At 49.9% G+C, this 23,977-nt stretch overlaps 1 protein-coding gene across 2 annotated transcripts in view; it reads left to right on the top strand.

Annotated features, from left to right (window-relative positions):
- PTPRA (protein tyrosine phosphatase receptor type A) overlaps nt 1-23,977 on the top strand; it is a 151,845-nt gene that overhangs the window by 13,540 nt on the left and 114,328 nt on the right. For both annotated transcript variants that reach the window (XM_068403348.1, XM_068403345.1), the window contains exon 2: nt 19,936-20,072. In XM_068403348.1, coding sequence (XP_068259449.1) covers nt 20,055-20,072 — 18 coding nt within the window. In that variant the 5' untranslated portion in view covers nt 19,936-20,054. The remainder of the gene's footprint in view (nt 1-19,935; nt 20,073-23,977) is intronic.

Here is a 23,977-nt window from a genome sequence, read left to right as displayed (position 1 = left end):
GTGTGGCCTCTGACAGCTGCTGTGGCATGGACCCATCGTTTGGACTTGGGCTACCAACTTCCATCTTTGGGCCAGCTCTCAGATAACTGGCTTTGTCAAAGATATGGAGGTTTTTTATATCCCTCTTGAACGAGACTCTTCCCGTGACCCTGTTGTAGCTCTTCAATGTTCTTCAGCCAGTTCTCAAGCATCTCTACCGCAGTTTATCTGTGGTCACTTGACCCTGTCAAACTGTAGCATTGGATGTTACATTAGAATCCATTTTTCTCATTGCTGATGGTTTTACGTCATATATTTTTGGAAGCTGGGACCTAATTTTACTTTGAAGCAGTCAACACATTGAATAAAACGCTCCAAAGCTTTCAAAGCATTTGAACTACGTTCTCCCTTCAGACGTTCTCGAAGTCGCTTCCATCCTGGATCTGGCCCCGAATACTGACTCTGAGCTGTGCCCAGGTGGAAGAGGCGCTTGGATCTACCTCTGGGGAGACGTGAGAGACCTGGGAAACACTGGGGAGTGATGGTATTGGGGTAAAGGAACTGAGTATGCAGGTGGTGCTTAAGTCTGTTCTTGCTAATAACAGCCACTTGAATTTATTTCTGAGTGCGTTTGGTCCATCCTATTCTGGAGCTAAATTTATGGCTTTTTTATTTTTTATTGTCTCCCCATTCCCTCCTGGCCCCCAGCTGCCAAACCCTCCCTTCTCCACCGTGCCCTGGCACACAGCATCGCGGTGTGTTGACTTCCAGGACTGCAGATGTGCCAGTTGGAAACTGCACGCTCACTCCTTGGATGGATCCAGGCTGGAGCAGTCCATCTGCGTGTGGTTGCAGACCCCAGTGCAGGCGGTGGCAGGAGGTCCACCTCGCCCTCTGCCCTGCCCGCAGCAAGCAGGCAAGGGCTCCCGAGACCAGGGGTTCTGGGTCACACTGAGATCTCGCTGTAGTTCCATCCTGCAGTACAGGAGTGAGACACCACAACTCCCTGCTGTGAGCTGTTCTTGGATCCTGCCCCTCCATCTCCACGGCCAAGAGCTGAAAGATGATCTCGGAATAAGGTGCTTGCAGGCAGGACCCGCGCTGCCCTTTTTCCCCCTGTCCTCCTTTGCTTTTATGAACCTGTTCCATAAATTGTCTCCGTTGACAAAATCACACTTATGTCAAGCACTTGCCCACTTAATTCTTCCACTTGCAGTTTTTCTTTCCTCTGGGCAGGGTTGTTTCGCAGCGGCTTCAAGCGCAAAGATGCCTGTTTGTTCAGTCTTTCCTGGCTTTGGAGTCAAAACTCTTTAATATTCCTGTCTTCTGTGAGCTCTTTTCCATGAACTTCCCTTCACTCGCCGTCCTACTCCTGTTATCGATGCCTGCCTTCCTCACAGATTTTGTGCCCGGGGGTATTCCTGTCCTGTCATACCAGGCTGCCTGCTGTCCCCAGGGAAAAGGGGAGAGATATGAAATAAAAGGAGGAGTTGGTGCTTCCGTGCTTGTTGAGAAGTGCCAGCTTTTAAAATACTCTAAGCCTGAAGTCTCTTGATTAGAGTATAGATATGAAGTGTCTAACGATGCTGACCGCTTCCCGCTCGAGTTGCCCGCTGCCTGATCCAAAAGGAGTTTATTCCCTCTGAAGTGGGGCTCATTCAGCTCACTTTAGGTAACACGCAGCTGAAAAAGCAACACTTTCGCTTTTTCCTTGCAGAAAACATCCTGCAGTGGATTTGTTATTAATAATAAGTTGCTAAACCTCGTCATCTTTGGTAGCCAGGCATGTGTTAGCTGAACTCAGTGGTTTAGTCCCACCCTATAACCTCCCTTTAACCTTGGTGCCAGCTGTGCCTATTTCACCGTTAATATTTGCGCTTAATATTCCCACTTACTGCTTAATAACTGGGGGTCAAGCCCTGTGTCATCAAAATTAGGTGTTCTGGGGCTTTGGCACAGCAGTGTTCGCTCGTTTGGGCGGGGAGAAACTTAATGAAATATAACAAGAGCAAGTGTAGAGTCCTGCATCTGGGCAAGAACAACCCCATGTACCAGTACAAGTTGGGGACAGAGCTGTTGGAGACCAGCGTAGGGGAAAGGGACCTGGGGGTCCTAGTGGACAGCAGGATGACCATGAGCCAGCAGTGTGCCCTTGTGGCCAAGAAGGCCAATGGCATCCTGGGGTGTATTAGAAGGGGTGTGGTTAGCAGGTCGAGAGAGGTTCTCCTCCCCCTCTACTCTGCCCTGGTGAGGCCGCATCTGGAATATTGTGTCCAGTTCTGGGCCCCTCAGTTCAAGAAGGACAGGGAACTGCTAGAGAGAGTCCAGCGCAGAGCCACGAAGATGATGAAGGGGGTGGAACATCTCCCTTATGAGGAGAGGCTGAGGGAGCTGGGTCTCTTTAGCTTAGAGAAGAGGAGACTGAGGGGTGACCTCATTAATGTTTATAAATATGTAAAGGGCAAGTATCATGAGGATGGAGCCAGGCTCTTCTCAGTGACATCCCTTGACAGGACAAGGGGCAATGGGTGCAAGCTGGAACACAGGAGGTTCCGCACAAATATGAGGAAAAACTTCTTTACGGTGAGGGTGACTGAACACTGGCACAGGCTGCCCAGAGAGGTTGTGGAGTCTCCTTCTCTGGAGACATTCAAAACCCGCCTGGACGCGTTCCTGTGTGACATGATCTAGGTGATCCTGCCCCGGCAGGGGGATTGGACTAGATGATCTTTCGAGGTCCCTTCCAATCCCTAACATTCTGTGATTCTGTGATCCTGTTAGTCGGTACTTCGTTAAGCAGGCAGGGCTATTGCCCCAGTGTCGGAAGGAAATTAAGGTGTGAAGTGTTGATCAGTTGTCATGTAGCAGAGGTGAGCTGATGTAAGATGTAGATGTTATTGTTTTGGAGAGTTTATTTTTCTGTTCCTTCCTTTCTGCACGTGTTGGGCCACATCTGAGGGCTGGGTAAGGCAGCTCAGCTTGCTTACCTTGGCGTAAAACCGCTCTCCCCAGCACGGCACCCTGTCCCAGCTGACGTTTTGGCAGGTTAGCAAGGCGAGCTGACCCGCCATGGCTGGTGCAGAGCCTGGCACGGGTGGCTGTGGGAATCCTGGGGTGGGGAGGTGGAGGTAAAGGGAGCTCTCGCCTGGTGGCAGTGGCGTGTGTGATCGTCCAGCTCGGAGGACCCCGAGTCCCACACTTCAAGAAAGATGTTGAGATGTTGGAGCGAGTCCAGAGGAGGGCGACCAAGCTGGTGAAGGGTCTGGAGGGTCTGACCTACGAGGAACGGCTGAGGGAGCTGGGGTTGTTTAGCCTGGAGAAGAGGAGGCTCAGAGGTGACCTTAGTGCAGTCTACAACTACCTGAAGGGAGGTTGTAGTGAAGTGGGAGTCGGCCTCTTCTCCCAGGCAACTAGCGATAGGACAAGAGGACACAGCCTCAAGCTTCACCAGGGGAGGTTCAGGTTGGACATTGGGAAGCATTTCTTCTCAGCAAGGGTCATTAGCCATTGGAAGGGGCTGCCCAGGGAGGTGGTGGAGTCACCATCTCTGGAGGTGTTCAAGAAAAGCCTGGACATGGCACTTAGTGCCATGGTCTAGTTGCCATGGTGGTGTCAGGGCAACGGTTGGACTCGATGATCCCAGAGGTCTCTTCCAACCTGGTTGATTCCGTGATTCTGTGATTCTGAGTAACCCACCACAGAGCGTCTCCCAACTCCAACCGGTGCCCCAACCGCCTGACTCTTGCCTCTTGGTAGGCTGAAAGGAAAATGTGGAAAACAGATGTGACCTGACGATACTATCTTGTTTCACTATCTATATCCAGATGTTTCCAGCTTGTAGTGCTAATTTCCACTTACAGTTATCCAAGAGCTGAATCCAAGATGCTCGCTGCCTTTGTGTCTGGGAAGAGGAGGCTAACTTAACGTTAGTCCTGGGATCCATGACTTTGCTTGATCCTACATGTCTTGCATCGAGGTAGGGCAAGGCTGTCCACACCCAAACTATCACATGCACCTACAAATCTTCTTGTACTCAAGATTTTTCTTCACTAACTGGACGAGAGGATTAAAAAGTGAGAGGAATAAGACTATTTTGAAAGAGGTGTGTATTTCAGGGTAAGTACTTTGCAAGGGCTTTTCATCCTGTCCTTTTTTGAAGACGGTACGAGTGGCTTTCTCTACGAGATGCTCTTCCCTCGAGCCTGCACATGCCTTTCTTAAATTTCATCGGCACGTGACCGCTGAGCACTGAAGGACTCGCCTGAATTTTTCTAACTCCGTTTGAAAGGCAAGCTGTTCTTTCAGCCTCTTGCAGAATTTGTATGACAGGAGACACTGTAATCAGCAGGAATTGCATTTGTAATGTGAAAGACAGAACAAGAGTCTAAAATTCTCATCCTTGGCTGGCTCTGTGGGGACTCAAGGTAGTAAAAAAATACCCAACAAACCCAACCATTGCTTTTGACATTTGAAATTAGTCTGGGCAAAACATTAGGAAACAACATACTCTAGGGGACAAGATGATCTAATACATCTGACTTTAAAGAAACATGCTACTGTGGAAACTTGTTTCTGTGCCTATTCCAAAGCATTGGCTGCTGCCCCGCTCTCCCCTGCCCCCCCTGTACCATCTCAGCGTAGTCAGCAAGTTCCAGTTAAACTTCTCTTCTGCCTGTTATTTTGTGCATGTACCTGAGTTAGCTCCATTCCTACGTAACCGGTTCGTTGTCAGAGGAAAGGCTTCCAGGATGCTACTAGAAACTTCTTGTCTGTTTCTGGAGGAAAACTGCTTGCTTTTAAGTATTTTGCCTGAGATCTTGACTATTCCAGTGCAGCTGAGGCTTCCTGCGTTGGTTGACCTTCTTGGGACGAAGTTCCAGCCACCCACATGCACTGTCTGTGTTTAGCTTTAAGAGAGAAGTCTGAAGAACCAATCTGTGCCGTAGGATTTCGCCATCGCCGCGTTGTTGTTCCTTCGACATTGCAGTTGCGATGTATGACGATCCTCGGTGTAGCAACCATGATTTACAAAGCAAAGCTCTCCGCCGTTTAATTTTGAGGGGTGTGGAGATGGGAGCTGGGCCGGAGCGAGCTGCAGGGGTGAGATGTCCCCAGCGCTGCGAGAAGTCCTGGCTGGAGCTCAGTGGCTTGGGCTAGAGATGCTTCTGCAATGGCAGATCCATGGTCATTCCTCTAGCCAACCCCGACTGCAGATCAGACTTTTATGAAAATAGCTCTTTAGGATGAAGACAGTGAAAGGGCCTTGGCATCCCAGGTGGATATGAGCTTGTTTGCATCCAGATTACTGAAGGTTTTCCTTTGGTAAAGGTTTGGTGTTCCCTGTTTGGCTGGCTTGAACTCTAGGCCGACTTCTTGTATGTGATCGTAGATGTGGCATGGACTTTCCTGATAGGATGTTGCTTATTCAGTCCCATTCTTCTTCCCTTGTGCTGCATAAAGAATATAATAAACTATATTTCCAGGGTCTGGTTCTTGCTGCTTTGTTCAGGAGCAGGTGCCAACAGCCACGCTGGGCATGCATGATGTGATACAGGAGAAGGTTATCTGGAGTTGACTGAAGCCTCCTCTCTGCCTCTGAAGGATTTAACCTCCTTGAGAGGTTTCAATTTTCGTGAAAACCGCCTGTAACAATGAAACCTGAAAAAAATGAACTGCCAGCTCCAGCAGACTGGCTCATGTTGGCATTTGGGTTTTTAACTGGGATGAATGAGGCAGCCTGTCCTCACCTGAGCGTTAGTGCAGTGGAAGCACCAGGACTATCGGCACTGCTTGACCACTGGTTTCCTGTTCTGGAGGCCTGTGCGTGGCCGTAGGAGCAGCTCTTACCTCTGTCCTGCTGCCTGTTACAAAGTGGGTAGTTCCAGTGTGCTAAACTATGGAGAAAGAGAGAAAAAAACGCTCTGTGAGGTTGCCTCAGTTTGAGAGGGGCAAGTTTTCTGCTCCTGATGTTCTCTGCTCGCTCTCCCCGACTGCTAAGTCTCAAAACTTCTCACAAATTTAATACCTTAGGAGAATCATAGAATTATAGAGTGTTAGAGGTTGGAAGGGACCTCTGGAGATCATAGAGTCCAACCCCCCTGCCAGAGCAGGACCAATCTAGGGCAGGTTACACAGGAACGCATCCAGACGGGTCTTGAAAGTCTCCAGAGAAGGAGAAATCCTCTTAAAAACCAGAAATGGGATACAACCGTCTTCCCCTCCTCCTGTTTCCCTGAGGGAGCAGGAATGGTACTTTGTGTATGTAAAGACCTGCCTCTTTTCTGAACTCATGTGCTTTTTTCACTGCACACTGGCTGAAGTCCCTGTGTTTCGCCATGATGACTTCTCCATTTCGTTTTAAGTCACCGAGGTTGCTTCGTTGGGGTGCCACAGGCACTTGATGTGCTTCTCCATCTCCCACGTCCTGTCCTTGGCTCAGGCACTGACCTCCTGCGGAGCAATGAAGATGCTCCCGTTGATTTTATTACTGGCCTTTTCCTTTTGTTGAAGCTCTTAGGGCCAGGGTGCATGTTTGTGAGAGTGTCTGGATGGAGAAGGCCGCAAGGACGTGCGATAATGCCGTAGGAGAGCGTGCGTGCCCAGGTGCTGAAGGCACATCTTCGGCTTGTCAGCACGTGGGAATATCCATACGGAACTGGCGCTTGTGGAGACGGGAACCATCCCGACTGAAGTCAGAGCAGATGGGACGCGCAGACTGAACCAGCCCGTCTAGTTTATGCTTTATTAATTAGTCATGTTATCGGAGTCATCTGTATTTTCTTTCCTTTTCTCTTTCCAAACCAGTTCTTCTGCTTCTTTGCCCACAGAGGTACTAATGAGGAGCGCAGTTTGAATCTTTGAGCCTTGCATGGCAATGCTTGTTTGTCGAACTCTGTAAAAACTTTGGGGTGAGAACTTTGGGAGCTTTGGGAGCTGTGGGTATCATAATTTTTGGAGTTGATGGTACTGTCCTGGTAGCACGTCCTCCTGCTGCACGAGGTGTTTGTAAACACCTCCACCCCATGTGCTAAGCTGTGCTGCTAGTTGTTGTAGGGTGCTTAAAAACTTACATGGATTGGAAAGGTGACTGGATAAACTCATGGAAGGAAAGTGCAAAGATCCCTGGGCAGAAACAGTCTGTGCTGGAGACTGGGAAGTGTTCTGGGATGAAAATGGTACGTGCTGGTGTGGGTCTGACCTTGCTTCCTCCACCTGCTGCTGGAGGTATTGAATTAAAGGCATCTTAGATGTGGTCTGTCACGCTGATTCATAGAATCACAGAATCACAGACTGGCTTGGGTTGGAAGGGACCTTAAAGACCATCTAGTTCCAACCCCCCTGCCATGGGCACGGACACCTTCCACTAGACCAGGTTGCTCCAAGCCCCATCCAACCTGGCCTTGAACACTGCCAGGGAGGGGGCAGCCACAGCTTCTCTGGGCAACCTGGGCCAGGGTCTCACCACCCTCACAGAAAAGAATTTCTTCCTCGAAATCTCCCCTCTTTCAGTTTAAAACCGTTCCCCCTCGTCCTGTCACTCCATGCCCTTGTAAAAAGCCCCTCTCCCGCTTTCCTGTAGCCCCTTCAGGTACTGGAAGGTGCTAGAAGGTCTCCGCGGAGCCTTCTCTTCTCCAGGCTGAACAGCCCCAGCTGTCTCAGCCTGTCTCCATAGCAGAGGTGCTCCAGCCCTCTGACCATGTTCGTGGCCCTCCTCGGGGGGGAAATGGCTGTTACTGATCGGTGCATCAGCCGACTCGGATATTGCACAGATCCCTTCTCCTTGCAGCAGGACAGGGCGATGACCGTGTCTGGGCTCTGCCCTTGCACATACACACAGCATATGTTCCCCTTGAGGTCCTTCTCCCCGGCGTGGCGTGCCTTTGTGCAAGCACAGCGTCTGCCCCGTTAATGGGATGCTGGAGTCTTATATCAGCAAGTTAATTGGGTCCCTCGGCGCAGGGATGTTTCCTGCTGCTGCACCTCGGGTACCTCACCGCTGATGAGGATACGTGGTGCTGAGCTATCTGCAGTGCCTGAAGCCAGCGGAGGTCAAATCACAGATAAACCTTTGGGATTGCTCTCAGGCTCGGGGGGGATGCACATGCTGAGATGGCTGCTGGAGTCATTTTAATTGCGCTGTGTTTATCGTGCTCGCTGTAAACACAGCAGGAGATGCTGCTTCGCCGGAGCTGTGCATCACCCCGCAGCGTGTATCGATCCCAAGAGCTGTGGGGCACAGGGATGCGCTGGCAGAGATCTCAGCCGGTTTGTTTCCAGCTGGGGATGAAATCGCTCTGGGTCCTGTGCTTCCTCCTCAACTTGTGTCAAACTCTTAATGATTTTGTAACACAATTTCGGAGGCTGATTCCTCCTCCTGAAAGCAAGCAGCCCTGTTGCTAGGGGAGGGGAAAAGAAACCCCAACCTCAGGAATACGAATCTTCAGCCGTCCAACACTGTAGATAACATTGAGTCACCGCTGAAAGCCTCAAAGCAAAACAGATGTTCAGTTTCTGGTGACTGAGTGTTAAAGGTACCAGATGAGCAAAGTTTTAACTAAAGTATTTAATTTGTGGTTGACAACCGAGACAAAGCACGCGCAGACAAGGTGCAATGCAAAAAGGGGCCTCTCTCCTGTCTCCGAATCGCCTGCATGTTTTCATTAAAATTTTTCCCCTTTTTCCCCCTTTTTTCCCCCTTTTTTCCCCCTTTTTTCCCCCTTTTTTCCCCCTTTTTTCCCCCTTTTTCCCCCCTTTTTCCCCCCTTTTTCCCCCCTTTTTCCCCCCTTTTTCCCCCCTTTTCCCCCCCTTTTCCCCCCCTTTTCCCCCCCGTTCCCCCCTTTTCCCCCTTTTCCCCCCTTTTCCCCCTTTTCCCCCTTTTCCCCCCTTTTCCCCCTTTTCCCCCCTTTTCCCCCCTTTTCCCCCCCTTTTCCCCCCCTTTTCCCCCCCTTTCCCCCCCTTTTCCCCCCCTTTTCCCCCCTTTTCCCCCTTTTTTCCCCTTTTTTCCCCCTGTTCCCCCCTTTCCCCTTTTTTTAAATAGGTCTTTCCAGCTTGACTCATTCTCACTGTAATTGTAACCTTTAGTTCTGGGGGGGAAGGCGATTATTTTGCAAGGCAGGAGAGCAGTGGTAGCGTGAGTGGGGTTTTGTTGTTGCCTCTGTCATCTCACTGTTTGATAAGTCACTTCTCCAGGAGTGTTTTGTGTCTGTGAAGTTGGGGATAATTATACTTGTTCTCAAAAATAAGGAAACTGGACTTAATGGTGCATCTGCTTAGCCTTACTTTTGAATTCATGAATGAGTAGAAGACTCGGCATCTGAATGTGACTGACACACAGCTGTTAGCCTTTGGGTAAGAGACAATTTTTGAAGGCCTGTGTTCTTAAAAAAAACAAATTAAAATAAGATCAGAACTGTGATCCCAGGAGCCTGGGCTCTTTGGGCAGCCCTCAATGGAAGCTCCTTGAGATACTCCTGGTCTAGGGGTTAGGTTCCTATTCCTCTGATCGTTGGTGAGGAACCTGCCACGCTCTCTGGCTGTTTGAAGCACAAGTGCTGCGTCCCTCCTTGCCTTTCAAACCTGAGCACCCGTGCAGGGGAGTGCACGATTTATTGGTGGAGCATAAAAGGGAAGGAATTGATTCCTGGTCCCTCTTCTCAGCAGCGTGTGCACTGTGAGTGCTTGTGGGTTTCTCAAGTCCTATGAGTATCTAACGTATAACACATGAAAAGTCACAGAATCACAGAATCAACCAGGTTGGAAGCGCCCTCTGGGATCATCGAGTCCAACCATTGCCCTGACACCACCCTGTCAACTAGACCATGGCACTAAGTGCCATGTCAGGTCCTGAGAAAGAGGACCATGGCCAGAACTTCCCTCCTCGGTAAGTCTATTAGTCACTAGGCTATGTACTATCTGGTGTAGTGACTTGCATATTTGGCTGCTTAGCATTGTAACACCATCAGGGAAGGACAGAAAAGGCCATGGGCTCACTAGGCTGCTCTCCCTGGTATGTGAGAAGTGGGTTGGAACTGCTGAGCCCAAGTGGGAGCTCAAGCCATGGCTCCATCTCGCTGGTCTTGCAGGATTTAGCTTTCCTTATGGGTAAGTTCTAGATGGTTTCTATTAAGAAAAAGGCTTTTTGGATCTCTTCTGAGGGTGTCTCCCTCTGTAGGCTCTCTCAGGAGCATGTATGCTGAGCACTTAATCCTCCATCCCACTTAAGGGAAGAGGGGCAGACGGCAAACCTTGTTGGCGCCTTATTTCACTTAATTCTTGCAGTTAATTGTTCTTGATTGGGCTTTTAAGACAGCCTCTGCCAAAATCAAGAAGCTAAAAATTAAAATAATAATTGTGGGGATGGAAACAATCAAAGAGGCCATCGGGTTCCCAGTCTGTGTGCAGTGGAGGAAAGGACCAGGCTGGGTTTGATCTGATCTCCTGGGACGTGCTGGGCTCCAAGAGTTAATTTTGTCCCCAGCTTCTCAGTCCACGAGTAATTCATTTGTGCTGGAAGTAAATGGCGATGCCTTGCAGTGAGGACAGGCTTCACTGCTGGAGAAAATGATGTATATTTATCATTCATGTAGCTGATGCTCTCTGTGCCTTTTTTACTTGTTGTTCATCTAAACTCAACTCTTTGGTGATGAGCCTGCCTGTGTGACATCAGATTTCGTGGTGACCTACAAGTATTTTTCTTTCTTGCATGTGCTGCTTCCCTGCAATTTCTATCGCTGCAATAATAAAGCAGGATCCCTCAAGCAGACTGAGTAGATAAATGTGAGATTCTCCAGCTTTTCTGAGCCCAAACTGGAAGTACAGTTTAGGAGATTGAGCAGCTCATCCTGGAAACTGTTTCCAGGCACTTGATGGATGAGAAAATCATCTGGAGTGGTCAGCAGGGATACGCCAAGGGGACGTCCTGCTTGACCAGCTTGAGAAGCTTCTACGATGAAGTGACTGACCTGGTAGATGAGGGGAGAGCAGTGGATATTGTCTACCTGGATTTCAGTAAGGCCTTAGACCCTGTCTCTCATAAGATCCTTCTAGAGAAACTGTTGATATATGGTCTGGATGAGCAGACAGTGAGGTGGGTTGAAAAGTGGCTGAATAATTGCGCCCACAGGATGGTGACCAGTGGCACAAAGTCTACTGGGAGGCCAGTTACTAGCAATGTACCCCAGGGGTCAGTACTGAGTCCGGTCATGTTTAACATTTTCATTAAAGATCTGGGCGTCCAAGTGGACATCAGTGACGAGTGGCGTTCCTCAGGGGTCGGGATTGAGACTGGTCCTGTTTAACATCTTTGTCGGTGACATGGACAGTGGGATTGATGCACCCTCAGCAAGTTTGGGATGACACCGAGCTGTGTGGTGTGGTGACACGCTGGAGGGAAGGGATGGCATCCAGAGGGACCTGGACAGGCTGGAGAGCTGGGCCTGTGCGAACCACATGAAGTTCAACAAGGCCAAGTGCAAGGTCCTGCCCGTGGGTCGGGGCAATCCCAAGCACAAACACGGGCTGGGCGGAGAATGGATTGAGAGCAGCCCTGAGGAGAAGGGCCTGGGGGTGATGGGTGACGAGAAGCTCACCCTGAGCCGGCAACGTGCGCTGGCAGCCCAGAAGCCAACCGTGTCCTGGGCTGCATCCCCAGCAGCGTGGCCAGCAGGGCGAGGGAGGGGATTCTGCCCCTCTGCTCCGCTCTTGTGAGACCCCCCTGCAGTGCTGCGTCCAGCTCTGGGGGCACCAACATAAGGAGGACACGGAGCTGTTGGAGCAAGTCCAGAGGAGGCCACGAAGATGCTCAGAGGGCTGGAGCCCCTCTGCTCTGGAGACAGGCTGAGAGAGTTGGGGCTGTTCAGCCTGGAGAAGAGAAGGCTCCGCGGAGACCTTCTAGCACCTTCCAGTACCTGAAGGGGCTACAGGAAAGCTGGAGAGGGGCTTTGTACAAGGGCATGGAGTGACAGGACGAGGGAGAATGGTTTTAAACTGAAAGAGGGGAGATTGAGATGAGATATCAGGAAGAAATTCTTTGCTGTGAGGGTGGTGAGACCCTGGCCCAGGTTGCCCAGAGAAGCTGTGGCTGTCCCCTCCCTGGCAGTGTTCAAGGCCAGGTTGGATGGGGCTTGGAGCAACCTGGTCTAGAGGAAAGGTGTCCCTGCCTATGGCAGGGGGTTGGAACTAGATGATCTTTAAGGTCCCTTCCAACCCAAACCATTCTATTATTCTATGGGTGATTGGGCAGAGTGTGCCCTCAGCAAGTTTCCTGACTGCACCAAACTGGTGTCTCACTGGCAGGAGTAACTGAGTGTCGTGCTGCCATCCAGAGGGACCTCACCAGACTGGAGAAATGGGCCAACAGGGACCTTATGAAGTTCAACAAGGAAAAATGCAAAGTCCTGCCCCTGAGGAGGAACAACCCCAGGCACCAGAATGTGCTGGGGCCACCCAGCTGGAAAGCAGCTTGGCAGGAAAGGACCTGGCGTCCTGGTGGACACCAAGGTGACCTTGAGCCAGCAACGTGCCCTTGCTGCAGAGAAGGCCAGTGGTGTCCTGGGCTGCGTTAGACAGAGCATTGCCAGCAGGTCCAGGGCGGTGATCCTTCCCCTCTGCTCAGCACTGGTGAGGCCACAGCTGGAGTGCTGTGTGCAGTGCTGGGCTCCCCAGTACAAGAGAGACAGGGACAGACTGGAGAGAGTCCAGCGAAGGGCCACAAAGATGATGAAGGGACTGGAGCATCTCTGCTCTGAGGAAAGGCTGAGAGAGCTGGGCCTGTTCATCCTGGAGAAGAGAAGGCTCAGGGGGGTCTCATCAATGTCCATAAATACTTGAGGGGAGGGTGCAAAGAGGACAGAGCCAGGCTCCTCCCAGTGGTGCCCAGTGACAGGACAAGGGGCAATGGGCACACACTGAGACACAGGAAGGTCCCTCTGAACATCAGGAAACACTTTTTGACTGTGAGAGTGACTGAGCACTGGCACAGGTTGCCCAGGGAGATTGTGGAGTCTCCCTCCCTGGAGATATTCAAAAGCCATCTGGACACAGTCCTGGGCAACTGGCTCTGGGTGGCCCTGCTTGAGCAGGGCAGTTGGACCAGATGACCTCCAGAGGTTCCTTCCCACCTCCAGCACTCTGGGATTCTGAGACAGGCAGGTTGGGATCCTCAGGAGACACAGGGATGGGCTGAGCCCTCTGTAGGGGTATGACTGTATATAAATGCATCCAAATTTGGATTCCTGGAGCACTCTCTGCTCACACCTTGTCTGTCGAATGCAGCGCTGTATAAACGTGAAACGACTTTAATAACTCTTGTCTTGCTTTGGATTAATTCCTATCTTTATGCTGTATGTTTTCTTTCGCTCGCTTCCTCCTTTCACCTTCCCAGATGTCTCCTCGGAGCAAACTTCCGTGACTCTTATTGTTCTGCTTGTTTTCATTCTCCTCCTTGGGTAAATGTAGCATTTTTTTCGAAGTGTGGTTTCCTCGAGCTCTGCAAAATACTCTTTCCCTGCTGCGTTTTCAAGTATTAGTTGCCAAAGAAAGGGGAGGGAGTTTTATTCAGGTGCATTTCTTCCTTTGTCTTTTTTTCTTTAAAAAAGTGACTAAAGCAGCAAATAAATAATGCTAATTTTTGCCACCATCAGTGAAGGGAGGACCGAGCTGTTTCAGAGTGCTTCTTTATCTGCTAAGGGAGGGGGGTGGAAAAAAAGCTCTTTGCATTAGCAGCACTAACCGATCTCCCAGAAATTGTAGTCTGGGCTCCCATCTACCGCTAAAACCCAAAGCAAACAAAGCGTCGTGCGAAGCCAGGAAGCGTTTGGGGGGTAATTGCCGGTCGATCTTTGCTCTCACGATTTTTGGGCTCACCCCAAAGGCAGCCGAGCAGCGCTGCGGTTCGCTTGGTGGGTTGGTTACAAGCTCTCGCTGTGCTCTAATTTGACGTTTTTGGCAGCAATGTGAGTTCTCAAACATCCTCGGGAAGAGTCTCCTGGCCACGCTGAATAAAAATGTCCCATGGAGGGGAGGGAAGGGGCCGGTGCGCGGCAGCACGGGTGAGCTACGCCCTCACCACAGCCCTGCCTCCAGGCTCCTTGATTTTGGCTTCGAGCCTCTGTTTTCGTAATCCTGCCCTGATCCCTCGCCTTCTGCTTGGATCGGAGTTAGAGAACCCTCCAGTTTGACCAGATCATACTGGGAAGCGGGTCTCTCCCATCATCCGAGCCGAGAGGTGGTGGTGGAGTCAGTTGGCCTTGGCTATATCAGAAGACCCCACCAGTACCAGGACCTGATTTTGGGGCTACTTTGGAGGCTGGAAAAAAAAAAAATCAAACCTTGAATCATACAATCACAGAATGGTTTGGGTTGGAAGGGACCTTAAAGACCATCCAGTTCCAACCCCCCTGCCACAGGCAGGGACACCTTCCACTAGACCAGGTTGCTCCAAGCCCCATCCAACCTGGCCTTGAACACTGCCAGGGAGGGGGCAGCCACAGCTTCTCTGGGCAACCTGGGCCAGTGTCTCACCACCCTCACAGCAAAGAATTTCTTCCTCGAAATCTCCCCTCTTTCAGTTTAAAACCATTCCCCCTCATCCTGTCACTCCATGCCCTTGTAAAAAGCCCCTCTTCAGCTTTCCTGTAGCCCCTTCAGGTACTGGAAGGTGCTAGAAGGTCTCCCCGGAGCCTTCTCTTCTCCAGGCTGAACAGCCCCAACTCTCTCAGCCTGTCTCCATAGCAGCGGGGCTCCAGCCCTCTGAGCATCTCCGTGGCCTCCTCTGGACTCGCTCCAACAGCTCCGTGTCCTTCTGATGTTGGGGCCCCAGAGCTGGACACAGCACTGCAGGGGGGGTCTCCCGAGAGCGGAGCAGAGGGGCAGAATCCCCTCCCTCGCCCTGCTGGCCACGCTGCTGGGGATGCAGCTCAGGACACGGTTGGCCTTCTGGGCTGCAAGCGCTCAGTGCCGGCTCATGGTGAGCTTCTCATCAACCATCACCCCAAGTCCTGGCCCAAGAATACGGGCCAGAAAACTACAGAACGTGTCTGGCTCCTGCAGCCTGTGTGTTGAATAGCTGGATGGTGCCACGGTGCAACCCCACGTCGGGGTGAGGTCTCCTTGTGAAGTCCTCATGGCTTTTTGTGATGTGTTGATCTCTTGTTCGTGTGAGTTTACCAAACCATAACTAGACTCTGATTTAACATCAGCTCTTTAGGGCACCTTGTCACAGCGATGTGTAATAGCATAATAAAAATGTAACCCCTTGGCTTTAATGAGTCAGAATTACCCACCTGAAACACCATATTGGAGACATGAGGGTCTAGAAGATAAGTAACACTTGCATGGGGAGGGAATATTGAGTAATGGACTCACAGCTGTAATTGGGGCGGGGAATACATCTCCCATTTCAGAGCTGAGGAAGTGGTTTATCTGCCTGAAACATTGTTTTTCTCCCCCGCGCGCTGAATCGGTTGGTCTGGCAGAAGGCAGCACTTGCCTCGGGAGATGCACGTGAAGAATTCAGCTGCTTGGCAGTCCTGTGCGTTGGGCAAGTTGTGCAATATGTAAACTGCTGAAGTATTGATCCTGCTTCTGTAATTTTTTTTTAAACAAAGCTTCTGGAGGGTCTGACCTACGAGGAACAGCTGAGGGAGCTGGGGGTGTTTAGCCTGGAGAAGAGGAGGCTCAGAGGTGACCTTAGTGCAGTCTACAACTACCTGAAGGGAGGTTGTAGCACAGTGGGAGTCAGCCTCTTCTCCCAGGCAACTAGCGATAGGACAAGAGGACACAGCCTCAGGCTTCGCCAGTGGAGGTTCAGGTTGGCCATTAGGAAGCATTTCTTCTCAGCAAGGGTCATTAGCCATTGGAAGGGGCTGCCCAGGGAGGTGGTGGAGTCACCATCCCTGGAGGTGTTTAAGAAAAGCCTGGACATGGCCCTTAGTGCCCTGGTCTAGTTGCCATGGTGGTGTCAGGGCAATGGTTGGACTCGATGATCCCAGAGGTCTCTTCCAACCTGATTGATTCTGTGATTCTTTCTTAAAAAGCTTCAGCATTTTTGGTCTCATGGTCTCCTACAGCACTTCATGAAGCATGCAGGTCTTTTTCCCCTATACCCCAGCCTGTGAGTAGATGATCCTTCTCTCAGCTTCCTCCACGTGTTCTCTGCATACTATATGTAATATTCCTCTTACAAATAACCACTTCCTTGAATCCTAGAGGCAGATACCACCTGCATTTCTGTGTTATATGGAAGTTGAGGTCTGACGCGTTGGTGTGTAGTCCTGCCCTTCTGGGAGCAAGAAATTGAGATGGAAGCAGGGAAAATGTCCATGTCCCTATAGCTCACCCCCCTTTTCCCTATAGGTAACCTCCCTTTCTTGTCTGAATATAGAGCAGCCCCGTACATCTCCTCCCGTCCCACAGGAGGCCCGGGAAGTGGCAGACAGACGTGCAAAGGATTATTATATTTGATCAGGCTTTGAAATGGGCTGTAGATAAAGCCCTTGATGTTTACTGGGCCATTAAACATTTATTAGCGTCTCCCCCAGCGTGTTGGTAGCACTGTAAATACCAGTTGTGATTAAAGTGAGGAATGGGGTCAGCGGTTGTCTTTTGCATTGATGTTTGTAAATGCAGAAGCAGGTCGTGTAATTTTAGGAGCCTGGTCGGGGAAAGCATCTGCCCAGATGCCTTGGGGAGAAGGGGCAGCTGAGCTGCCTGGAGCTCCTCTTTATCGTGAGGAAATGCTGAACTCTGAGGAATGGGAGAATGTAAACAATGAAAAAAGATTAGGGCCCGTGTTAGGAGTTAATTTATCCCTGCCCTTCCTAACAAAAATACTTAATGCCCTTGGTGTTGGAGCGAGTCCAGAGGAGGGCGACCAAGCTGGTGAAGGGTCTGGAGGGTCTGACCTCCGAGGAACAGCTGAGGGAGCTGGGGGTGTTTAGCCTGGAGAAGAGGAGGCTCAGAGGTGACCTTATTGCAGTCTACAACTACCTGAAGGGAGGTTGTAGTGGAGTGGGAGTCGGCCTCTTCTCCCAGGCAACTAGTGCTAGGACAAGAGGACACAGCCTCAAGCTTTGCCAGGGGACGTTCAGGTTGAACATTAGGAAGCATTTCTTCTCAGCAAGGGTCATTAGCCATTGGAAGGGGCTGCCCAGGGAGGTGGTGGAGTCACCATCTCTGGAGGTGTTTGAGAAAAGACTGGACATGGCCCTTAGTGCCATGGTCTAGTTGGCATGGTGGTGTCAGGGCAACGGTTGGACTCGATGATCCCAGAGGGCTCTTCTAACCTGGTTGATTCTGTGATTCTGTGATCAGAATGACTTTTGGATCTGGATTTAATTAGGTCGAAGGAGGGTTCGTGCCTCTCCCCCTGCGCTGCCTCCAATAACCCCCCGGCCCCCCCCCCGTGCTCAGCCACGCTCGCCGAGGCCGTGGGTTTTGCTTGTCACCGTTTCCATCGTCAAGACTTTTATTTCCCTTTCCCCCCTCCCCAGGCTTTAACGGGGAGAGGAGAAGCGTCGCCGCAGGGCTGGGCCTCGGCTCGTGGGGTCTCAGCCGCAGCCCCTGGTCGGCCGATGGGGTTTTTGAAAGGAGGAGGCCGAAGGGATCACGCTGCGTTGCTGGGAGGCCGCAGGCTGGTGGCTCACACCGCAGGCGATCCCTCTGAAGTCAAGGAGATTGTAAAGCGTGTAAATCAATGTGGAATTTGGCATTTTCATGGAAAAGTGGGGGATATTTGGTTTCCTTGCATAGAAATTACTTCTAATAAGACTATAGACATGACTAATCCTTCTAATCACACCGTTGCTCCTTGCAGTTCCAAAGTTACTCTTGCTATCCTCTCATTTTAAATAATTTTAAAAAAAAATAAAAATCCCTTGTGTGGGAAATACCTGTGGTTGCTGCCGGGCTGTGAAGCGTTGCTGGGAGTGACTCAGGCGGGAGCGTGTCCTCGTGCGCTTGGGACCTGCGGTGTGAGTGGAGAAAGGAGACGGTCTTGTTTTCACACTCCCTCGTTTTGAGTCTCTGCTGTATTCCTGTTCCACCATTTCGATGTCATCAGGCTGAGGGATAATTAGAGGGAGCCTGTTTTGCTACAAAGCCGGCTTGGGGATCCGCATTGCCCCGAGCGAGCCGGGGTTATTTGTTGGGGAATGCAAAGCGATGGAGTGGGCGCCCGGGGAGCATTGCTGCACCACGAGGGAGACGATGCTCTGCTGCTCCTTCCCTGTGTCTGCAGAACATATCTCACGTCTACAACAGCTTAAAAATAAATCAGAATTGACCATCCCATTTATCAAATCACAGTTTCACAGAATCAACCAGGTTGGAAGAGCTCTCTGGAATCATCAAGTCCAAACGTTGCCCTGACACCACCATGGCAACTAGACCATGGCACTAAGGGCCATGTCCAGTCTTTTCTTAAACCCCTCCAAAGATGGTGACTCCACCACCTCCCTGGGCAGCCCATTCCAATGTCTAATAACCCTTTCTGAAAAGAAATTCTTCCTAATGTCCAACCTGAACCTCCCCTGGCAAAGCTTGAGGCTGTGTCCTCTTGTCCTATCGCTAGTTGCCTGGGAGAAGAGGCCGACTCCCACTTCACTACAACCTCCTTTCAGGTAGTTGTAGACTGCAAATATAAAAAAAATGCAAATATAAAAGCTGTCGTTGCAATACATCGAGTTGGAGCGGGATGTTGGTCCTTTCAGAGGTGCTCTGCAGCCTGGCAGTCGCCGTCAGCTACGCCAAGATGCTCGGGGGCAAAGCTGGGAGCTGCTCTTGGAGCTCCCAGGCATCGGCTCGGCTGCCGGCTTTGCTGCCTGGGTGCTCATGGGTGGTTTGGGTGCTGTGCACGGTGGCTCACTCTCCGTGCGAGAGAGCTTTAGTGCTCTAATACAGCATTATAGCAAAGAGCATCAGCTTTTCACTTCCTGCAGTTGGGGGGATGTTGAATTTCACCGAGATGTTCTAACAGCATGGGTGGGTTTAGCTATTTGAGACTCACCTTATAAAAGTGCAACTTGCCTGTTTATGCGGTGTGTGGAAAGTGTGGTGAGCTTTGGTTGAGAATGAAATCTAAAGCTGGAAGGAACTCTACAGAAAATAACCGAGAAACTGAATAATTGAGAAAATAACCGGGTCCCATGAAGCTGGTTGCCAAGGGAATGATTCACCGTCTCTCCCCCAACTTGATGAAATAGTTATTGTTTCCCTCTTGTCCTTACAAACATACCCACAACTCCAGAAGAGCCACCTGTCTGCTCCCGTAGATGGTCTAACTGATACATGCCTAATTCCAGCTCGGAGCCATTTCTGTGAGCAGAGCGTAGCGTTGAAGGCACCTTCCCCTGTGTGAGGCCTCCAGAAGGGTTTGTGCAGTTGAAAGGTTTGTCCCTTTTTTCCACTGATGCTGGCTGGCCTAGCAAGGGTCCTGCTCCCACCCACAAACCTTCCCTTCTCTAGAAAAGAGAAAATAAGGTGGTTTTTAAGGCAGCAGTCTAGATTTGGATGTAAAATCTGTCACAAATTGAGATCTTTTCAGCTTCAGGCCAAGTGACGGATGTTCCTCGTTGTCTTCTCTGCAAAACACAATGGTTTAAGACTAATTTTTGTTGGTTCATTACGCTCCTGGTATATTAGCAGACTGCGTAGCCTTGGGTTACTCCCCAGGTGGTCTGAGCTGTGGTCTTCAGTCTTCTTCTCAACCATCTCCATGCCTTCTGCAGGCTGGTGTACCTACAGCTGTGCTTGTAGTGTAAGACTTTGGTAAACTTAATTTGTACAGAGACTACACTAGTGGGTGGGACAATCTCAGGTGTATGGGACAGTCTCAGTCATCCACAACAAAACTCAAGCAGTTGGGGCAATAAAAAGGCTGTTTGCTTAATACGGCTGATCCGTGTGAGGTGACTCACTCGTCTCGGCACAAGCCATTAACTGAGTGTTTCTCTCTTCCAGGGCGCATCGAGAATAATCATCAGCCTTAATAAGGATTGATTGTGTACTACCCATCGTCGTCCCCGTTTGCTATTAATCGGAAAAGCTTTGACCGTTGCGTTGGGGAGGTGAGAAGTTGAATGAGCGTCCCTTTTAAGGTATAGTAGAAACTTAAAAGAGATGGTTTGGGTATGAAGCTAGTGCTTCAGAACATCAGCCTTTGGAGATGCTGAGTGTGCAGCTTTCTCATGGCTTCACGTCTTTCAGTCTTAACAACTACGTGGTGAAAACTGCTCTCTGTTGTTTCCCCTGTTTGATCTTAATGAGCGTGGTCTTCTTAGACTGGGGGGTTGCCTTTGTTTTGATGCAAACTTTCATGAATCCCCTATATTCTCTGTATTTACTTGAAAGAATCTTTCATTTTTGAAACTTATCGTTTGTTTTGCGAGGCATGAAGAGTTTGGGTATCAATATTGGCACTGTTTTGAAGAGGGCTTTTCTGAAGGGTTTTTTTTCTCTTGGTTATATAAACCAGTATTAGGTTGAAATACACTGACCTCTGCTATTACGTTGGCACAGATGGGTGCATAATTCTGTCATGAGTGATTTATTAAGGATGAGGAAAGAAAAAACCCAGAGTCTTTTTGAGGAAAGGAAGGTCATGGAGTAAGGAAGAAGGTTATGGAGTAAGAAGGGACGTTACTCAGGACGTTAGTGAATTAAAACCCAACATCCAGCAGGGAGTTTGTGGGCAGTTGTTCTGGTCGAAGTTCTTCCCGTGGTCTGACTTGAGGAAAAGTTTGAGGAATGCTTTAAAAAAAAAATATAAAAATCTTACTGTAAGATTTCTTGTTCGGTATTTGAAAGGTCTTGTTCCACCCAAAATGGATTTGATTCTAGGATGGTGTTGCTGGAGTAGCAAATGGAGATGTGCGTGTGAAACCTGGTGATTTTAATAAATGAGGTCTTTTTTTAAAGCATTTCTTGTTGCTGTGGCTTTCACAGATTCACCCTGGCTGGAGATGAAATTTGTATTTGTGGTTTGATGTTTCCTTAAAGCTCACACATGGGGTCCTGCTGACACCATGCGCTTCACAAACTTGACCAATTTATGGTTTCATATAAAAATTCTTTGAACTCTTTACAAACCTGGTGCGATACCTCTGTGCCAAACTGAAGCCAGTCGTAACTTTTATGGGTGACTAAATGCTTCCCTTTGAATTTGTGAGGTACTTAGCAACGTGTTTCAGGTCTGTTTGTGTGTGTGTGTACGTATGTACTTAACTGAATGTCATGTTGTGTTTTGCTACATGTATTTTTAGTCTGCTTGGCTCGCTTTTTAAGTTGGGGACAACTCCTGCTGAGGTCAACAGCTGAATTAATCCCAGTGGTTTACTGGGAAGTGGCCAAATGTCCTAGAAGAAGGGCTTTGTCTTTGGTGCGTGCTTTCTCCATAGCTGATCCTGGAAAAGGATTGAGTTCAATCAAACTATAGTCAGAGATACAGAAGAAATTTGCCTATGTTACACACCATTAATGTTAATAACCTAAACTCAATTTAATATTTTTGCTTGTATAAGAAAAGCCTTTTTAGAGAAGCAAGAGACTGAATATGTTCAAATAGCTACCAAAATAACACAGGTCCTATCGGCCACACCTCGAATCCTGTGTCCAGTTCTGGGCCCCGCACTTCAAGAAAGATGTTGAAGTGTTGGAGCGAGTGCAGGGGAGGGCGACCAAGCTGGTGAAGGGTCTGGAGGGTCTGACCTACGAGGAGTGGCTGGGGAGCTGGGGGTGTTTAGCCTGGAGAAGAGGAGGCTCAGAGGTGACCTTATTGCAGTCTACAACTACCTGAAGGGAGGTTGTAGCGCAGTGGGAGTCGGCCTCTTCTCCCAGGCAACTAGCGCTAGGACAAGAGGACACAGCCTCAAGCTTGGCCAGGGGAGGTTCAGGTTGGACATTATGAAGCATTTCTTGTCAGCAAAGGTCATTAGCCATTGGAAGGGGGGGCTGCCCAGGGAGGTGGTGGAGTCACCATCTCTGGAGGTGTTTAAGAAAAGTCTGGACATGACACTTAGTGCCCTGGTCTAGTTGCCATGGTGGTGTCAGGGCAATGGTTGGACTCGATGATCCCAGAGGGCTCTTCCAACCTGATTGATTCTGTGATTCTGTGACTCACGTGAAGAGGAGCAGCCATGGGCTGACGCTTCGCCGTGGCCAGTGCTATCTGATTTGACTGGCCAACGTCAACGGTCTCAACAAAATTGCTTGTGCGAGAGTGGTTTGTCTTGAGTGATGAAGCCAGATGTGGATGTGACTTTGTTGGCTGGAGTAAAATAGTCCAACAGCACTTTCCTTCTGCAGCAAAATCCCTTCGGAATAAGACAGCAAGGTCCACAGCTAAGGTCATGGGACTTGTTCTGCTGTTTCAGGGAGTGTGGGCTGCTAGGCAGGGTGCAGAGCTGGATGCTGGGATGCTGGAGGAGTCCGTCATACTGTGAGCCTCTTGGCTCTTGGGGGCTACTGGAAAGGCCTTTTGGGCTGAGTGGTTTTCCTCTCTAAAACTGGGGTTATAAAATAGCCGATGGCAGCTGGAAGGGCTTGAGCCCCCTTTTATGCTTTTATGGGTCACTTCTAAAGTGTTTCATTATACATCACTTATTGATTCATGTCACAGGTCAGAAGCATTCAGATTTGGGTTATGTGGGAGAAAACTAACGCGTGAAGTCTATCCAAAGCTATCCGCTCAGATGTATTGCTAGATTTCTGGGCTTTGTTTTCACTGGTCACATTCTCTTGTCACAAGTTACTGTCCTCTTTTTGTCAGCCATTTCAGCAGTGTTGCACGTTTATTCTAGCTCAGACTTAGCATGGAGTATAAAGCTGGCAGAGTAGGGAGCTTGCATTTGCAGAACGCAGGTAAGAAGACTTCGAAGTTTAGATCTGAAACCTTGATAGCATCCAAAAAAGTTCTGCATGTGTAATTGGAAACGTTGGGATCCCAGACATCTTAGTGCTCCCAGGTCTGGTGGCTCCTATGGGTAGAGGTCGTGGTGGCCTCAAATCAAAACTGGCTGAACAGAAAACACTGCGTAACTGGAGGAGGGGAAGGAGGGTGGGAGGTAGAAACAGACCTGCTAGCAAACACTTGCAGCCTCTCCCAAAGAGCATGAGTGGGAATCATAGAGTGGTTTGGGTTGGAAGGGACCTTTAAAGTCATCTAGTCCAGCCCCTCTGCAGTGAGCAGGGACATCTTCAACTCAGGTTCCTCAAAGCCCCATCCAACCTGACCTTGAATCCTGCCTTTCCTAGCCAGGGATGGTTGCACTGGCGCGTTACTACCTGATCTTCCAGGGCTTCGGTGTCTGTCCCAGCTTACCCTACTGGGTAGGACGGTTTCACCGAGCCACGGTTGGGTTAGCCCAGGTCTTTCCATCATAATTATTTTTATGATCCCAACAGGTTTACAGGAAGGGTAAGGGGGAAGTGTCCCTGATGACGTTCAAAACTTGCAATGAGAACAAGGGCGAGCTCATCTTCTCCTTGAGCCTCAGGCCACCAGGCTTGCCTTAGGCTTGCGTAAACAGATGTGTTTAGAGAAATCGAGGGCATTGCTCGAAACGCTGTACTGTTTCAGTGCTACACCTGTAGTAAAGGATGTGGCATGGGGGCGGCTCGTAGGAAATTCAGCTTTCAAGATGTGCCGAGAAGCCGCCGCGCGCAGCAGCTCCGCTCCCAGCAGCGGGTCGGAAGCTGCGCTTTGGGATTGCTGCCAAGAGACGTTTCTTGGAAACTCTTCAGCGTGCAGTGCGAACAGCAGGACGGGAGGTCTTGATTTGAACTCTAGATGATAAAACCACTGAGGTTTTGGCAGGGCTGCGTGTTTGGATGCCTTGTTCTTGGCCTTTCTCCTTGGGTGTATAGGTGAACCCCTGCCTGGGCTGGCTCAGAAACTTCCATCTGACTTCATAGCAAGCTCAATTTTCCACTGAATAGGAAAGTTTTTGGGGAGCGAAACAACTCACAACTCTCTATTTTTTTGCATGGAATTCTCCAACCCTTT

This window comes from Nyctibius grandis, chromosome 6, assembly GCF_013368605.1.
Source record: "Nyctibius grandis isolate bNycGra1 chromosome 6, bNycGra1.pri, whole genome shotgun sequence".
Taxonomy (NCBI): domain Eukaryota; kingdom Metazoa; phylum Chordata; class Aves; order Nyctibiiformes; family Nyctibiidae; genus Nyctibius; species Nyctibius grandis.
Note: the sequence above shows the minus strand (reverse complement) of the source record. Positions and strands in the feature narration are given on the sequence as shown.